This window comes from Taudactylus pleione, unplaced genomic scaffold (assembly GCF_031769625.1).
Source record: "Taudactylus pleione unplaced genomic scaffold, aTauple2 ptg000109l, whole genome shotgun sequence".
NCBI classification, from domain to species: domain Eukaryota; kingdom Metazoa; phylum Chordata; class Amphibia; order Anura; family Myobatrachidae; genus Taudactylus; species Taudactylus pleione.
In genome coordinates, this window is record NW_028284511.1 from 5,043,771 (window position 1) to 5,062,289 (window position 18,519).

General features: G+C 42.4%; 1 protein-coding gene across 1 annotated transcript in view; it reads right to left on the minus strand.

The window, feature by feature from the left end:
- The window catches only part of MUC2 (mucin 2, oligomeric mucus/gel-forming), a 139,562-nt gene that overhangs the window by 31,367 nt on the left and 89,676 nt on the right, over positions 1-18,519 (minus strand). The window contains exons 42-46 of the mRNA XM_088471030.1: positions 15,987-16,049; positions 15,444-15,614; positions 11,772-14,224; positions 3,482-3,656; positions 2,680-2,927 (exon numbers count right to left, since the gene is read on the minus strand). Coding sequence (XP_088327156.1) covers positions 2,680-2,927; positions 3,482-3,656; positions 11,772-14,224; positions 15,444-15,614; positions 15,987-16,049 — 3,110 coding nt within the window. The remainder of the gene's footprint in view (positions 1-2,679; positions 2,928-3,481; positions 3,657-11,771; positions 14,225-15,443; positions 15,615-15,986; positions 16,050-18,519) is intronic.

Below are 18,519 nucleotides of genomic sequence, written 5' to 3' on the forward strand. Positions count from 1 at the left end.
TCACATCCCCTTCCCTCATTTCCTTCTGTGTGATTGGTGTATTAAAGAATCTACACATTTTTGGTTCTCTTTCATTTTATGTTGAAAATCATTGTGGAAAAGGACGCTATAAAAAAGAATACGGGAATACCACAAGGATTTTGTCTTGGATGTTAATGTGTATAGTATAGTAATGTACTAGCTGGAAACACCTTTCATTTTACTATTTTATGTTTTTATAGTGTAATATACAAAAAAAATAATACAGTGGATGGTAACAGTTGTCAATAGTACCTACATAATCAGGTATTATGAACATATAGCAATTATGCAATTGTTACAACGTTTTATTTTTGTAAAACTGTGTTGGTCTGGTATAAAATTATATTTAAAGGAATTACTGTATATGTGTTAAAAATATAAGAGAGCAGTATTCGTTGTAATGAGTTTAGGCAGCTACAGGTAATATAATTGAATGATAGTGTAATATTATATACACACCAGTGATATCTAGTACACATACCAATGATGCAATGAGAGGACATGTACAGTACAATACATTTCTGTGACTGGGAAATAATAAAGGGATGAATGGATACACTGGTATACTGGGTGTTCGTGGCTGTCAAAAACCTGTTTTGTGCCATTCAAGCAGTAGTTTATTTTGTCTCCAGTTATATTTCTATCTTCATTTTCTAGTTTTTAAATTTTTTCTTATATCTTGGTTAAACTTTTTAATAACTTATATTTCCAGAGATTCCCTAACAGAAAAAAATAGTAATATAGAAAATGATAACTCTGTTACAGAAGCAGGATGTGGTGTGTACAGTAAAATAAGTGTTTTAGGTTTATGTTGCTGACGAGTTGGGAGCAAAGTTAAAAAAAACGAACACATTTGCAGTTTTTCACCATGGCAAAGTTGTACTGCATATAAGGCAGATTTAAATATGCAGAGAGATTTATGGGTCTATTTATTAAACTAAAATATTACTTTTCTCAAGCATTTTAGCTGGAGAAAGGCATACATTTAGCATCTCCATATTTAGTATAGTGAAAAGTGTGGAGCATCTATTTCAATGGTAGCTTCGCTTCTCACATCTTTTGTAGGAAACATAACGCCATCTCTAGACTGCTTCATCCCAGTGTAGTGCTCCCTTGGCTCCTCCACACAGTCAATCCACCCCTCATAATACACCTGCCCTCTCGCCATGAGCACTTTGGGCAGCCATGACCTTCTTCTCCTCCCCAGTGCCAAGCTTTCATTTGGGTGTATTACGGGGGAGGATGACTGCCCTGATCAGGGCCATCTTAACAGCATTGTAGGTCCTGGGCAAAGTAATGCACAGGGGCCCCTACCTACCCATTCACAGAAATAAAAATTGAAATGGTTAATAAAATTAAAGTTTTACAGGGAGGGGGTCTGTGCTCACTCCTAATCAGAGTAGCTGGGGAGTTTCTTTACTCTGCCTGGCTCTCTATGCATGGAGAGAGTGGCCGCACACACCATGTAGATGCCCCCCGGCCCAGCCCACCCTGCTTGAAGACCCCTAGAATCATGGGGCCCTGGGCATCTGCCCAGTGTGCCTATACGTTAAGATGGCATGGCCCAGATTGCACCCCCGCTGGCATCTGAATATGCCAGTTTTTTCTAATCAGGCAGCAAATCCCACCCTTGTCCTCCTATCCTGAGCTGTAAGCTCATACCTGGGCAGCTGGAGGAGGAGACAGCAATGCAACATCACTGGCCCTGACATTTGTGAAAGACGGTAAGCATTAACACCTTTTGTTTATCTCTTTGCCGGGACAGGTCTTTTTTGCATGGTCTGTCTGACAGGTCTTTTTATATAAACATGGAGGTATTGTTAATGCGATGTGTAGCAATAATTATCCACCATCGATCACATTTTTTACTAAATAGACTGCTTAGAGTTGGGAGCTGTCCAGCATTTGTTGATTATATGCAAAAGCAGCCAGTACTTACCCTGCATGCAAAAAAATAATAAAAGTATTTGCACCCCTTGTATTGCAACATGATTTGCCCAGGTGCAAAGTTGCTCCTTTTTTAACTTTGCTCATAATTGTGAATAAGCCCTGTTGTCAACATATCTAGGCATGTTTGAATAAAACTCTTTACAATGGAAAGTGGGATAAGCCAAATTTCATTAATTAACGTGGTTGTGAAAATGAGGACCATAAGTAAGTATCATATACCAAGTATTTATTGTACTTTTATTGTCACAGTCCCCTAACTAGAGGGGGAGTCAGTTAGTGAAGATAGAAAAGCTGTAATAGCCCACAGCATACTGTCACTAAAGTTATATTCTAATTTCCATAGTTATACAAACATTCTCAACGGGCTGCCCAATTGGCTGTCCATGCGGTGAGAGGCAGCACACTTCACGGTATGCAGTAAGTGATAATAACAAATGATTTTGTATGTGACGAGTTTTGATAAAGAGTTCATGGACAAAACTGTAGCTAAAGATGATGGATATCTGCAATCATTTACAACGCCTGTAATTTGCATTTTATTTTTTATTATGGATTATTTAACATTTACAGTCCAGTAATTATCTATTAAGTTCTGTAACGAGAACTGTAATTAATGAATCCTAAATAATCTTTCACCTAATGGGACTTAAATAGGATTGATTGAAGTCAAAGACTTACACATAATGTATTATTAATGTTCCATCCTACCTGTAATTTCAGTGATGTCAAGCTTGTTGTCTCAATGCGGATTAACTGAGATTCATGTCGAACAATAATGTTACGAGGACAGGAGACGAGGTCTTGTGCTCCACAATCATAGTTATCAATGTAAACTCCAAAGTTATCAACCTTCTTATCAATCTCCTCCACTAGAGTATAGGTACAGTTGCCTTGAAAGCTATAATACGTCCCATCAAATGTGAGATAATGAGGATCGCCCCAGCCAGAACACACACCTGGATATCAAAATCGACATTTGTAATTGTACAATTTTTTTTTTTTTAATGGTAAATTGCAATCCATTAAAGTATTATTATTATTTTTGCAGGTGAGATGTCACATTGCTCCACAGCTCTGGACAATGAAGAAAACATACTGTACTTAAAACAGGGACATAATAAGACAAAACAAGTGCAATTCTGAAAACAAAAGCTACTGTAGGTAGGAACTTGCTTATGATGAGAGTTTAAAATTTGGGAAGTAAAGGGCAGACATGAGACAAGATGGGTAAGTGGAGATTGGAAAAGCAAAGAGGGTGTACAGTATCAGTGTGACCAGTTCAGCTGGGAGTACAATAGGCTATTTAAAAAGTGCCTTTTCAGAGACCATTACAAATCTGAAGCCTGGGGTAGACTCTGGTCAATAACCAATTTCAGATTGTGCTTATATACAGCTGGTCACACCATATAGTAGCAGCAGCCCAGATTTTTCAGTTGGTGTTTTACTTCTTTCCAACAATGCTTGAATATTCCAGAATTAATTAGATAGTCATATGAGTAGAAATACTCACAGTCACACTCCCAGTGCCAGCAGCAAAGATCTTCATCTTCTACAGCTATTGGTGGACGTCCACTGGCACATGTGATTATAGGAGGAGGATCACACTTGAGTTCAATTATCTCTACTGTGTTGTTTTCCAGACATCTGGCCATGGTGCAGTTACACAACATCCACGTTTCATTGTGCTGGAGAACCACAGACAGCCAAAGTTAGATTGGAACCAATAGATCCAGATGAATCAAAGTGTAAACATCAGTCAGACATGTATCCTACGTAATATTAGTCTAATATTAGATGAAAGCATAAACCATTAACACTGCATAAATATATGTAACTGATGCGTGAACTCTAGTATACATGCTACGATTTATGAGGGGGTCCCCAGTAGATATCAGTGTACCTCCATCAGTTGAAATAATCCTATTTTTTATTTCCTTTTACAAGTTACTAAACTATGTAGCAACTACTATGGCGTGCGGACAATGATACAACTGTTCTGCTCTTATCTTGCTTGAAATCAATATGACAGTTATCCAGATCTGTTTTTCCATTTAACTTTCATAGTGCCTCAATACACTGTAATGTGCTACATATGAAATAAATGTAATTACTAGGTTCTGCTAAAGTATATTCCAATAGAATATATAGCACATCACCATCACAGAGTTTCAAGAAGGCAGGAGATGAAACTATATGTAATATATATTCCTAAAAACATATTAAATGTAAGAAAACTCTATTCAGGGGTGTATCTAAGATTCTGAGCCCCCTCCCCAATATGTCAATTTAGGCTCCCCCTTTGTCTCTCCATGCCTGAATGAAGATGTACTGCTGCACCCTTTAGGTTTTGCTTGGTACTGTGGAAAAGTCTCCCTTCTCCCAATACAGAAACAATAGCTCTAGACTGTGGTATAGTACAATACCACAACCTCAGGAACATAAAAGGTCCCAATTTTTAATTACTGAAGCCCAAGGTTCATGCTCCAATCACCCAGTGCAATGTAAAACTGTGCTGGGTGCATGGGACTTTATATCCTCTCCAAAAGGAGGAAGGCCCAGTTTCTCCCCATTCCCTCAGAGCCATTGAGGAGACTATAAATTCCTCAAATATCCCTTTGCCAAAGCTAAGAGGGACCACAGCCGCCGGGACTTCAAACCCATTCTGTATAAATCATATTTCATTACATAAGGATCTTGGTGCCCAGCAAATAAAACCAGTGCTCGAAGTGTGCCGGTATGCAATGGTATGGCATACCAGCACTTCAAGCCTTAAAACAAAATTGTTTTTTTTCTTAAATTGCAAGGACGGAGGGCGGAGGCGTGGCTTCAGTGATATGTGGGGAAGCTACATGCCTCTGCCCGTGGCTGTCAGCCAGAGGAGGACAGCCCCCTAAAGCCATAGCCAGCCGCAGTGTGTGATAAGATTGTGTGGCTGGCTCTGTTAATTCTGGCAGTGTGCCATATGGTGCCTGTTTCTCCCGCCCGCCAGTGCATGTTTCCCCCGCCTGACAGTCCCTAGTCCCCCAGTCTACTAGTGAGTGTTTCCCCCACCCACCAGTGCCTGTTCCCCCGCCCGCCAGTGCCCGTTCCTTACCCACTGCTGGAAAGTCACGTCCTGGCAACAGAGTCCGGCATTCTACCTCAGCTGCTGCCACCTGCCCTTCCGGCCATCAGCCAGTGTGTGCTCGGCCGGCCCCTGCCGGATTCAGTGACAGGAGTCACAGGACAGCCCCTCATACTGCCCGGGTGACTGAGTGTGCATAGCTGCTTGAGCCATTGAGCTTATTTTTACTGCTGGGGCTTCCACCCTCCCTAGTAAAGCATTTGCTCCACCTTTTCAATTCTCAGTTGGAGACAGCAAGAAACTGGTAAGTAATACCAGATTTCAGTTAATATTCCTGTATAGTGTGTACCCCACTACCCATAGTGTACCTCACCTCCTCTGTGTACCTCATTTCCTTTGTGTACCCTACCTTCTCTGTCTACCCCCACCTCCTTTGTGTACACCATCTTTTTTGTGTACCCCACCTTCTCTGTGTACCCCACCTTCTCTATGTGCCTCCTTACCTTTGTGTTCCTTACCGCTCCTTTGTCCCCCACAACATTCCCTATTTGTGCCAATATGTTTTTTTGTTCCATGCAAAGCCTATGGGCGGTATCCAATTAGCCCCGAATGTGATTTCAGTGCTAATGGATCCTTCGGAGCTATCCAAGTAGCCCCGTAGTCCGGCACGATGCAGACACTTATTGGCGAAAACACATAGGTCTGTAACCTTATCACGGATTGTATGTGTTTTTTTGGGGCAAATTATCCTATTTGTTCACCCAAAACAAGTGGGATAGGGTGGAAATGTCAAAAGTCAGCAAAACACAGGGATTATTGTAAAAAAAAAAACATTTTTCGCCACCTAAAATATATCCAGGCTGATTGAATACTGCTCTAAGTTTATTTGTTTTTTCCTGTGGTCTATGTATTTTTTATTTTCCCATCGGTGCCAATGAGGTAAATTCAATTTAGGGCAATGTTGAATAGCGCTGGGAACAGGTTATTGGAGCTATTCAGTTGACCAGATAGTCAAGGTGCGTACACAATAGACGAAATGTGTATGCACTGGTATCGGCTGCGACGGGATCTGGAGGGGGTGGCGGCATCGTTAAGTGCGTACACAATGTCAGTAAAGATGGGGAGGGGCGCGCAGCCAAGCTGCATTCGGCAGCATGGTATCACTAACGTTATCCCCAGATTGTACAGCAAGTACAAACAACTGGGCATATCGTTAACAACCCATGGGAGCGCACATCATTAATGATCTAGTGCGTACACACTAGACGATTAAACAAAATTGTCGTAACGATGTGTCGTTATCAGCAATATCGTTTAAACAACCGTCTACTGTGTATGCACTTTTATAGGGGTATTCAATATGGGAGCGATAACATCGTTTTTGCGTTAATATCGCACTTATGACGTCATTATCGCAGGTTTTAGTGTTACACCGTATTCAATTTCAAAGACTTATCGCAGTTTTGAAAAGTCTTTGAAAAAAAACGATGCTAACTTTTCACCATTGAATAGGTGTCGAAAAAAAGTGCAGAATTGGGGTTTAGGGGTGCAGGCTTAAAAAAAATAGCCTGCACCCCTGGGAATGACATTTAAAAAAGAACTGTGTCAAAAAAAGTTTTAAAAAAAAATAGGGACACCCCAAAAAATTAATTTAAAAATTGGGGTGAAAAAAAAAAAACATTGGAAAAAAATTATTAACAATAGGGAAATAGGTTCAGGGCTATTCTGCATGTATGCGGCAGGTGTATTCTAGAATAGAATTATAGCGGCAGGTGCACAAATGCAGAATTTTTAAAAACTTACTTTAGGGACTTAAAAATATGCTAGTACCCATTTTCATGTACCCCAAATTTGATGGGACCACTTAAAAAAATGAAAAAAATAACCTAAGTACTCTTCTGCAACACTTCTTCAATGTCGGGAAAAAACACCTGCTGCGGCTATTTAAATCCCCGACTTTCATTTAAAGGCTAAAACGGGGGTACCCATAGTGATCCCCCATGTTTTTACAACTTTAGGGGGGTCTTACAATTTTTTTAAGGAAAAATTTGTAATTTTACGCAAATCCAACTTCGGAGGCTCCCGTTTTCATTAATTTTATATTGAATACGGGGATAAGCGGGCGCATGCCCGATACTTTAACACAGGTAAAAACTCCAATATGAAACCTTAACTTCGACAGTGAAGTTAACGTTTCATATTGAATACCCCTCTTGGTCCAACTAAAGGATTTATGCTCACACCCTCCAGAGAGTGCAAGCAGAACCGCAATGCTATTTTTCAGTTTAGCATAGTGCTCAGAGCATTGCAGCCAGCACTCTGGTAAATGCCTGTTAGCACTCCTAAACACCCCGCTTAAGGCTTGCTAACGCGCATCTCCCAACTAAGTGCCGGACATGGGGGAAACAATTGAATTGATTCCTTCCCTGCGCTATTCACATCATGTTGAATTCAATTGCCCCTAATATGTGAATTTTGTCATGCAAAACCTGTGTGGTAATTTTCAGTTTTTTTCTTGCAAAACCTATTGGGGGAATTAAATTCCTCTGGGTGGTGTTTAAAGCAAATTCTATTTATTTGGGCGCCCATTACTTTTGAAGAACCCGGAGGCACCAGGTTTAGCAGCACTAAACCTGTCTACACTCATGGTATCAGCAGAGGCGTCACTAGGGTTGGTGTCACCTGGTGTGGTAGCTCATGGTGTCACCCCCCCCCCCCTCTCACTTTCCATAGATGTTATATTACTGTGACCGTGGTATCCAGGGGTGACACAGATGGGCTGGATACAAGGGTCACAGTAATCTAACATCTATGGAAGGTGAGATATCGAGTGGTTTCCAGAATCTAAAACTTGAGGACTCCCTTGGTTGTTCATGCTGATACATAAGTGGTGTATTCCACTTAATAAAGGTACACCCCTATTCACACAGAGGGTGACCACATCTGGTGAAGGTTACCGATATGTAATAATATTGCACTAGGAGGCGCTCCTTATCCACCTTTTGTTTTGTAATATATATATATATATATATATTTATATATATATATATATATACACAGCTACAAAAGACGGTGCACTCCACAAAAATTGATTTATTCAAATATGCACGTTGGACACCAACGTTTCGGGACCACCAAGTGTTACCTTGACAAAGGGACATTGTGGTCCCGAAATGTTGGTGTCTAACATGCTTATTTGAATACATCAATTTTTGTGGAAGCCTCTGAGTGCCGCCGTCTTTGTAGCTGCTTGTGGACTGTATTTACGTGGAGGGCACCAGAGCTGCTGAACGCTGCTCAGAGTGAGTGCCGATCCAAACAGGCTACACAATGCCCACAGTAGTGCCCCTTATACAATTATGACTGTAGTAGTGCCCCTTATGCAATGCCCACTGTAATAGTGCCCCTTATACACAATGCCCACAGTAGTGCTCCTTATACAATGACTGTAGTAGTTCCCCTTATACAATGATGACTGTAGTAGTGCCCCTTATGCAATGCCCCCAGTAGTAGTGCCCATTATGCAGTTCCCCTTGTAGTAGTGCCCTTTTATGCAATACCCCCTCTAGTTGTGCCCAATATGCAATGCCCCTGAATTAGAGCCCATTATGCTGTAGCCCCAGTAGTACCCCTTACAGTACCCCCAGTAGCACCCATTATACTGTACCACCAGTAGCTCCCCTTATGCAGTGCACCCAGTAAAGTCCCTTATGCAGTGCCCCCAGTAATGCCCCTTATGCAGTGGCCCCAAAAATGCCCCTTATGCAGTGGCCCAAAAAATGCCCCTTATTCAGTGGCCCCAGTAATGCCCCTTATTCAGTGGTCCCAGCAATGCCCCTTATTCAGTGACCCCAGTAATGCCCCTTATTCAGTGGTCCCAGTAATGCCCCTTATTCAGTGACCCCAGTAATGTCCCTTATTCTGTGGCCCCAGTAATACCTCTTATTCAGTGGCCCCAGTAATGCCCCTTATGCTGTGCCCCCTTCCCTGTGCACTGTCCACTACTTACCCTCTCTTCTTGACCTGGCCTGCACTCGAGGCCTGTCACTTGCTAAATAAATGGTCCTCTCTCTGGCAGCGCTCACAGTCGTACTCCCTCCGGCTCCTTCTTCTTCTCCCGCAGACTCCCAGAAGCACAAGCGGAGCCAGCGTGCAGCGCGCGATGACGTCATCGCGGCCGGCGGCCAGCACCACACACAAGCACAGAGATTCTCTGTGCCTGTGTGTGTCTCTGGATGCCGGCGCGATGACAGAATTAGCTGAGCGCTGAAGGCGGCGGCGTGAAGGACCAGCGGCATCCAGCTCATGGAGTCGGCGGGGACCAAGTGCGGTGGAGATGTATCTGAGAAGGGTGCGGCCCGCGGGTGTGAGTGCTGCTCTTCTTGGTGTCACCCCTTTGAAGGGTGACACTCGGTGCGGGCCGCACCCCCGCACCTACCTAGTGACGCCACTGGGTATCAGCACCCCAACTGCCGTTTTGGCATCTAAACTACGGACTTTTCACACATTTTTTTTCACCACCTCATGAGGATGTGAGAAGAAATGTGTTACCCACAGTAATGTGTGCCCGAAGGAGCAGAGTTTAAATTGCTGCATTGGGCGCCACACAGAACAATTGAATTCCCCTGTATGTGTTTTATTTATTTCCTGTGGGGCCTATTTTTTCCAAATGGTGCCAATGTGTGTGTGTGTTTTTTCTTTTTTCATGAAAAGCTGTGATTTATCTATTTTCTGTGGGAGCCTATGGGGTATATTTACTAAAATGCGGGTTTTTAGTAGTGGAGATATTGTTCATAGCAACCAATCAGATTCTAGCTATTATCTAAAAGGTGCTGGATACATGTTAAGTAGAATCTAATTGGTTGCTGTAAGCAACATCTCCACTTTAAAAAACCCGCACTTTAGTTTATATACCCCCTGTGTTTAGTTTTCTTCATATGGGTACTGTTTTTTTTCTTCCATACAACGGTAATGCGATTTATTTATTTCCTGTGGGGGCTGATGTGTTTGGTTTTTCAATATGGGTGCCAATGTGTGTTTTTGTTTCATGCAATAATAGTGATTTATTTATTTTCTGTGGCGGGGGCCTATGTGTTTTGTGTTTCCCTATAAGTGCCAATGTGTGTAGTTTTTATTTCATGCACAGATAGTGATTTATTTATTTTCTGCGGTGGGGGCCTATGTGTTTGAGATGAGTGAGAGGTGCAAAAGGTGAGAGATGAAAGATAGGAATGAGAGATGGATGCATGACACTCCCCCGTTTTGAGTGGCCACATCCCTCATGACATGTAGCCACACCCCTCGTGATGCATAGCCACACCCTTTTTTTTGCATGCCTTCAGCGCGCAAACATTCTGTATCTCCATACCACCACTTCAAAATTCCCACTTTGACCACTGGGTAAAACTATGCTGCACTGCAGGGGGGGCAGATGTAAAATGTGCAGGGAGATTTAAGGCACCATGCGAGGCGACAGGGGATCCGTCGTCCCACATATCGGGCGGTCCGCGCACACGGTGCGATCGGGTGGCAGACCGCTCAATATGCCGGCTCCCATCTCCCTCACCCGCATAGCAAACTATGTGATCGCACATTGCATCCCCTGATCGATTGGTCCTGCAGAAAGATCAGGGGGTGCGATGTACGACCCCACGGGAGCGCATTCGGCCCGACATCAGGGCTATACACGGTGCAATATAGTAGGCAAATCACACCAATCAGTCGGATCATCTGCTTTATCATCCCGTACATGGGGGCCTTTAGATTTGGAAGGGGTGTGTCCAAACGGACATCTAAATTGCAGTGTAAAAATAAAGCTGTCCAGCATTTGTGGGCTACATGCAAAAGCAGCAGGTATTTATCGCACATGCAAAAAAAATTTATGTATTTGCACATAGTTTGTATAGATATACAGTTACAGTACTTGCTGTATCTAACCCTAATTCAGACCCGCTCGCGAGCGCTGAGCGCTCGCAAGCGGGTCGATGTTGCCCAAGTGCACATGCGCGAGACCCGAATAATGACGGCCAAGCCGTCGTTATGGGTCTCGCACCAAAGGGGGTGTGCTGTCGATGGTGATTGACAGCACGCCCCCTTTGGTGGGCGTGCCTGCCTAGAAGGAGGCGTTCCAATGGGAACGCCTACCGTCTGGGGCCGGCCCCACTGACATCACTAGTGATGTCAGTGAGAGTGCTTTTGGCTCTGATAGAGCCAAAAGCACTCCAGGGCTTGCGGCAGCGAGACCCTACCGCAAGGGTCTCGTGGCAAACCCGATGGTTGTGATGGTCTTGACCATCGCGACCATCATTTTGGCCGCTCGCTATAACTGTGGATGGTCACCCACAGCTATGCAAGCGGCCAGGAGGCCGCTCCAAAAAGGAGCAGGGACGGCCCTGATTCAGAGCGAGCGCTCTGTCAGAGCGTCCGGCTCTGAATCAGGGCCTCTATTCACAACCTCTAAATTAGACCCTGAGTCCCATATATTTGCTTATTCTCCAAAGTAAAACCTTCAGTCATCAAATTCTGTTCACCGAATTAAAGTTTTTGTATGTCCTAAGTAGGCGACATCACGCCACACATTGTCACCGCTATCACCAATGTAACATAAGGCTATTAATCCTGTAATTCAAGTAATCTGGCAATGATACATTTAAACATATCAAAACCTAAGAAAAACTATGTTAAAACTTGCTAGTACTGTAGTATTCAAGTTACATGCAAGGAACAGTTAACTTACCTCACGATTAGGTTCAAATGGACAACCAGGCTTCTGAATGGTGGAAGAAGCCAATGATGTTGAAGTTGTGGTACTATGTGTTGTGGATTCCTTTGTAGTGGTAGTCTGTGTTGGCGAGCTAGTAGAACGCGCTGTAGTACTTTCTGAAGTTTGAATACTACTTGTTTGGATTTCTGGAGTTGTAGTGGTTCTTGGGGTTGTTGTGACTTCTGGAGTTGTAGTGGTTCCTGATGTTGTTGTGACTTCTGGAGTTGTAATGGTTCCTGGGGTTGTTGTGACTTCTGGAGTTGTAGTGGTCCCAGAAGTTGTTGTGACTTCTGGAGTTGTAGTGGTCCCAGGTGTTGTTGTGACTTCTGTAGTTGTAGTGGTCCCAGAAGTTGTTGTGACTTCTGGAGTTGTAGTGGTCCCAGGTGTTGTTGTGACTTCTGGAGTTGTAGTGGTCCCAGAAGTTGTTGTGACTTCTGGAGTTGTAGTGGTCCCAGGTGTTGTTGTGACTTCTGTAGTTGTAGTGGTCCCAGAAGTTGTTGTGACTTCTGGAGTTGTAGTGGTCCCAGGTGTTGTTGTGACTTCTGTAGTTGTAGTGGTCCCAGGAGTTGTTGTGACTTCTGGAGTTGTAGTGGTTCCTGGGGTTGTTGTGACTTCTGGAGTTGTAGTGGTTCCTGGGGTTGTTGTGAGTTCTGGAGTTGTAGTGGATCCTGGTGTTGTTGTGACTTCTGTAGTTGTAGTGGTCCCAGAAGTTGTTGTGACTTCTGGAGTTGTAGTGGTCCCAGGTGTTGTTGTGACTTCTGTAGTTGTAGTGGTCCCAGAAGTTGTTGTGACTTCTGGAGTTGTAGTGGTCCCAGGTGTTGTTGTGACTTCTGTAGTTGTAGTGGCCCCAGGAGTTGTTGTGACTTCGGGAGTTGTAGTGGTCCCAGGGGTTGTTGTGACTACTGTAGTTGTAGTGGTTCCTGGGGTTGTTGTGAGTTCTGGAGTTGTAGTGGATCCTGGTGTTGTTGTGACTTCTGTAGTTGTGGTGGTCCCAGGAGTTGTTGTGACTTCTGGAGTTGTAGTGGTCCCAGGGGTTGTTGTGACTACTGGAGTTGTAGTGGCCCCAGGAGTTGTTGTGACTTCTGGAGTTGTAGTGGTTCCTGGGGTTGTTGTGACTTCTGTAGTTGTAGTTGTCCCAGGGGTTGTTGTGACTTCTGGAGTTGTAGTGGTCCCAGGTGTTGTTGTGGCTTCTGTAGTTGTAGTGGTTCCTGGGGTTGTTATTACTTCTGGAGTTGTAGTGGTTCCTGGGGTTGTTGTGACTTCTGGAGTTGTAGTGGTTACTGATGTTGTTGTGACTTCTGGAGTTGTAGTGGTCCCAGGGGTTGTTGTGACTTCTGTAGTTGTAGTGGTTCCTGGGGTTGTTGTGAGTTCTGGAGTTGTAGTGGATCCTGGTGTTGTTGTGACTTCTGTAGTTGTAGTGGTCCCAGGAGTTGTTGTGACTTCTGGAGTTGTAGTGGTCCCAGGGGTTGTTGTGACTACTGGAGTTGTAGTGGCCCCAGGAGTTGTTGTGACTTCTGGAGTTGTAGTGGTTCCTGGGGTTGTTGTGACTTCTGTAGTTGTAGTCGTCCCAGGGGTTGTTGTGACTTCTGGAGTTGTAGTGGTCCCAGGTGTTGTTATGGCTTCTGTAGTTGTAGGGGTTCCTGGGGTTGTTATTACTTCTGGAGTTGTAGTGGTTCCTGGGGTTGTTGTGACTTCTGGAGTTGTAGTGGTTACTGATGTTGTTGTGACTTCTGGAGTTGTAGTGGTTCCAGGGGTTGTTGTGCCTTCTGTAGTTGTAGTGGTTCCTGGGGTTGTTGTGACTTCTGGAGTTGTAGTGGTTCCTGGTGTTGTTGTGACTTCTGTAGTTGTAGTGGTTCCTGTTGTTGTTGTGACTTCTGGAGTTGTAGTGGTCCCTGCGGTTGCTGTGACCTCTGTAGTTGTACTGGTTCCTGGTCCTGGGGTTGTTGTGGCCTCTGTAGTTGTAGTGGTTCCTGGTCCTGGGGTTGTTGTGACTTCTGGAGTTGTAGTGGTTCCTGGGGTTGTTGTGACTTCTGGAGTTGTAGTGGTTCCTGGTGTTGTTGTGACTTCTGGAGTTGTAGTGGTTCCTGGTGTTGTTGTGACTTCTGGAGTTGTAGTGGTCCCTGGGGTTGTTGTGACTACTGCAGTTGTAGTGGTCCCAGGGGTTGTTGTGACTTCTGGAGTTGTAGTGGTTCCTGGTGTTGTTGTGCCTTCTGGAGTTGTAGTGGTCCCTGGTGTTGTTGTGACTTCTGGAGTTGTAGTGGTCCCTGGTGTTGTTGTTGTGGTTGGTTCTGAAATTGTTGCTGTTGTTGGAGTCGTAGTTGGAGGTTTAGGACAAGACCACTGGTGCACTTGTATTTTGCACTCAATGCTACAAATGACTTTGTAGCACCATGTGTCATTGACTACACCACTAGTTATTATTTCACCTGAGGGTGAAAACAAACATATTAACAGTAAATACTTTGGTCCTATATTGTCCCCACATTTTATATGAAACTGCATTATTAAGTCTTTATAGATCAGTCTTGACTAATCTTTGGGAATGTATCTAACAATTATGTAATGCAATGGCTAATTCTTCAATAAGTATACAGTAAATCCTAAATACTTTGAATGGAATGACCATGTCCCAAAATAGACATTCCAAATTCCCCACATAATACCATGCAGGACTTTAGTTACGATACCTAGAGGGAAGACAGTGTTGACCTGTGCTCATTTGCTGACAGCCATGCATTATTGCGGACTCATACTTTGCAGCAATAGTTTAATGTAATACAGGTAACTGATATGGCAATAGGATATTATGTACAGTAGATTCATCTACTGGCTTTTTGATATAATACACCCCTCAGTCACATCTCCACTTGAAGCTGAAGTGGCGGAATTGGATGTTAACAGTTCGTTTACATGTAGGATAAATTCAGTGTGGGCTGGTGGAGGGAGTGTCAGCAGAATTGTGTGCAATGCAGAGCTGATAGGGATGAAGTCAGCAACATCTCTTGCACAAGCGATAGGGAAGGGTGCAAGTGCTCACTGATAATTATGAGAGCTATGGTTCCAATTGTAAGGAAAGGGGCAGTATTATTGGGTAGATGCACACAACAGCATATATGTAAATACCCTCATATTTCTCTGGGCACATAATACGGGTTTAATTATGGAGACTTGCTTTCAATATTGAATCAGTCCCTATGTTATCAGACAGTACATATTTATTGAGTATCTTATTGATGGATGTACTATAGCACTGTGTGTTTGATGATCACCACAGTTACCTATGTGCTTGTTATATTCAGATTGCAGACAAGGGAAATGTAAGAATAAAATAAAATCCTTTATAATTGAAATTTCCAAACATAATTTTTTCAGGCAAACACTGTCACTACAGGTTTTGATAACCATGTACCCTCTCTGATGTAGACGCTTTCAGTCTTATAATGTTAATATTATATACCTGTTACATCTCGCATGTCTTTATCACTGTTGAAGTGTGCCATTTTGTATATCTGAATAGGGTCAGTCCCGTGACATAACTGTTGTTGCTAATTTACAGACCTTTCCAGATTACTTGTTACTTAGTTTTACTATACTGTATATAATAGAGACAACAGGGATGCTGTACTGTGATATTGGCTAGATTACCTGGTGGAAACGGTTTGCCATTGTGCACACAAACACACATTGTAGATGACGAGATGGCAGTCTCAGTTGTGATGGTTGTTAAAGGTGTTGTGGTGACAGAACTAGTTGTTGGCAGTGTCTTCCTTGTTGTTGAAATAGTAGATGGTGGCGTTGGTTCTGTAGTAGATTGCTCTGTTAAAAGCAATGAGAAGATGAGATGACTCTGACAAACATACTCTGATAAGCTAAATGCTGGCTTAAATAATAACACAAATACTCTATATTATGGTTAGTTTAGTCCGACAATCTTCTTTTTGACACAAATGAATTTATTTATTTTATTTAATAAGACTGTTATCAATTTTAACAATGCTCCAAATTCCTATTTTAGGCGTCAGATGAAAAGATTAGGAGGAACACCTAATTACATTTAGCCCATGATTAGCATATTTTGGTCCTTAGAAGGACGGCCCAAAAGATGCACATTAACATTGTTTTATCCTTCCTGAATATATATGGTAGAATATCTCTTCATCTCTTACATCTGTCATCTAATATAATTACCTACAGCTTGTGGAGTTATAGTTGTCTCACTCGTTGTTGGAGGTGTATGAATACTAACATGATCTGCATGGGGGAAAAAATGAGTATTGTTTATGTAAATGAAAACAAGTCTGACAGGTAGTTTCATTCTTACTGTACATTCAAAGCTTAAATATAATTTATGTGTGACAGAAGCATTTAATAAACATATATAAGCACTGATTGGACACTGTTTGCTATATCAGCATTAAGGGTGGGATGTACTTTGGGCAGAAATGCAGTCAAACCCGTGAAAATGCCATTTTCGTGGGTATGACTGCATTTCCCATATGTACCAAGCTATACCCAGTGGGTAACGTCATCTCCAATAAAGGTCTATAGGCTTCTTATCAGGTTTCTTCTGGGAGGGATCCACGTGGCACGCAACGTGGTGTTACCACAGTATTAAACCTGGAAGTCCATCTATCTGAGTCTATCACAAGGGACAATTATTATCAAGAGAGTTGTCCTTTGGGATTTTAATTGTATTTCTAGGTACATACCGGCATAATTAATGCCAGTATGTATCTGATAAGTGGCGGGATGTACAGCATCACGGATGCAATGCTGAGTACATTCCACCCTCCCTATGTCACTCTCTCAGCACTAGCCCTTCTTTATCCCTTACTAGCTCTTCTTTGCTCCCATTTCAGGTAAAACTCTTAACCAAACTTCAATCCCTACTAACACCGACCTTTACCTCAGGTGTAGTTACTTTTTCTGTCTGTGAAAAGATTTTTTAAAAAGTGTGGCTTACACTTCTAAAAGTGAGCTAAGCACCGGCACTCATAGCACTAACTAATTGTTGTTATTGTGTGACATGATCCCACAAAAGCCACTACCACCAATAAAGCTCTAATCTGCAAAATAGGGACTTCCAGGGAAATCTGCAGAATAGGGACTTCCTCCAACAACGCCTTAGCCTGAACACTCAAAATCGAACGTCGGCAAAACAATGGTACTTTTACATAGACCAACATACAAATCCCTCATTTACTAATATTCAATTTAAAAAGGAACACCAAATCAAACTTCAAATTAAACTTCAAATCCCCAAAATAATAGACCGGCTTCATGCTGGCGATTTTAGCATGAGCAGGTATGGCTTACACAGATGCATGCACAGATCAGTGAGATCACACACACAGAAACATGCACAGATCTCACTGATCTGTGCATGCATCTGTGTAATTCATACATGCTATAAATTAATTGATTGAAAGTATGCAGGTAGTCATTGTCATCTGGTGGAGATAACCAGCAGGTATATCAGTTTGCTGTGGTTTTATCCAGCGCGTCCACCCGCTGTTGGCTGTACTTGCTGTCACTAAAGTCGGAGTAGCAGTGTCCCGGGAAGTGGTCAGCAGTGAAGTAGCCGCATCAAGGTTTTACCCGGCCCACAGTAACCAGTGCTGGAATTGTGGTAACTTGCAGTCGTTCTGCCCGGCATCTCAGCGGCAGAGGCAAGGTGTTCTAAGCACGATCAATTAGTTGGATTACCCAGGGGCCTGCATACTTTGAATTTAACAACACTACCAGTCTAAACATGCAATAACAGGGGAGAGACTGGTGAGTAACCCTGAGGTGTTCTTTAATCACTCCTTATAGGTTTGGGAGCTGTGTATTTTTCTTGGACATAATATCTGAGCCCTAACCTAAGCACTTTCATATGGATTAAGTTCTTTTCACGTTTTAAGGACTTCCTTAAACATTTACTGCAGTCCTCTGTGGAAAAAAATCATAAACTAAAGCATTGTTACTTGATCATATAATGATTATGGACTTTTAAATGGACACTAAATATATCAGAAGTTTAGTACCGCTGATGAATGATCAGGGAGTTCTGCTGGACTCATGTGCACATATTGATACATTCTGATTATTGCACTCTACTAGAAGAAACTGTTTTGATACATTTTGTATATATAAATAGATAAATGTTTGCTATTGTGCTCTGTGAGAACATAAGATTATATATGTGATCTGTATGTTTGGATGCTGTTGGATTTTATGTTGGATACTTTTCCAGAATAAAATGTTAAAGGATTTTTATCTTTAGCACTGTTGCACAATCTTGGCTCATTATATACAGAAATTGGTCAGCGCAGCTTTCTTCTGTCTTTTGATCTTTTTCTTATAAACAAGGGAATTACAGATACCCTTTAAGCTTGCTGCAGATCTTTTTTAGTTTTATTTTTGTTTTTCTCTGTTTTATGTCAAATATTAACTAAATTTTAGAGCTAGTACCAATTCTAGTCCCCTATTTTAGCCTGTACATTGGTGGGCCCATTCATTTAGTGGGTTGACCGATTTGTACCTTTGTAACAGCAACAATAAAATAAATTCATATTATCGTAATGAACTTTTTTTTTTCACAAATCAAACAAAATTTTAATAAATGTGTTAATGGTATGAGTATGCTTTAAATAACATTTATTGTCATACAACAATGGTAATTGTTCAGTATTGCTCTTTGGTTGCTGGAATTCCATTTTGAAAAGAAAGATATACTGGT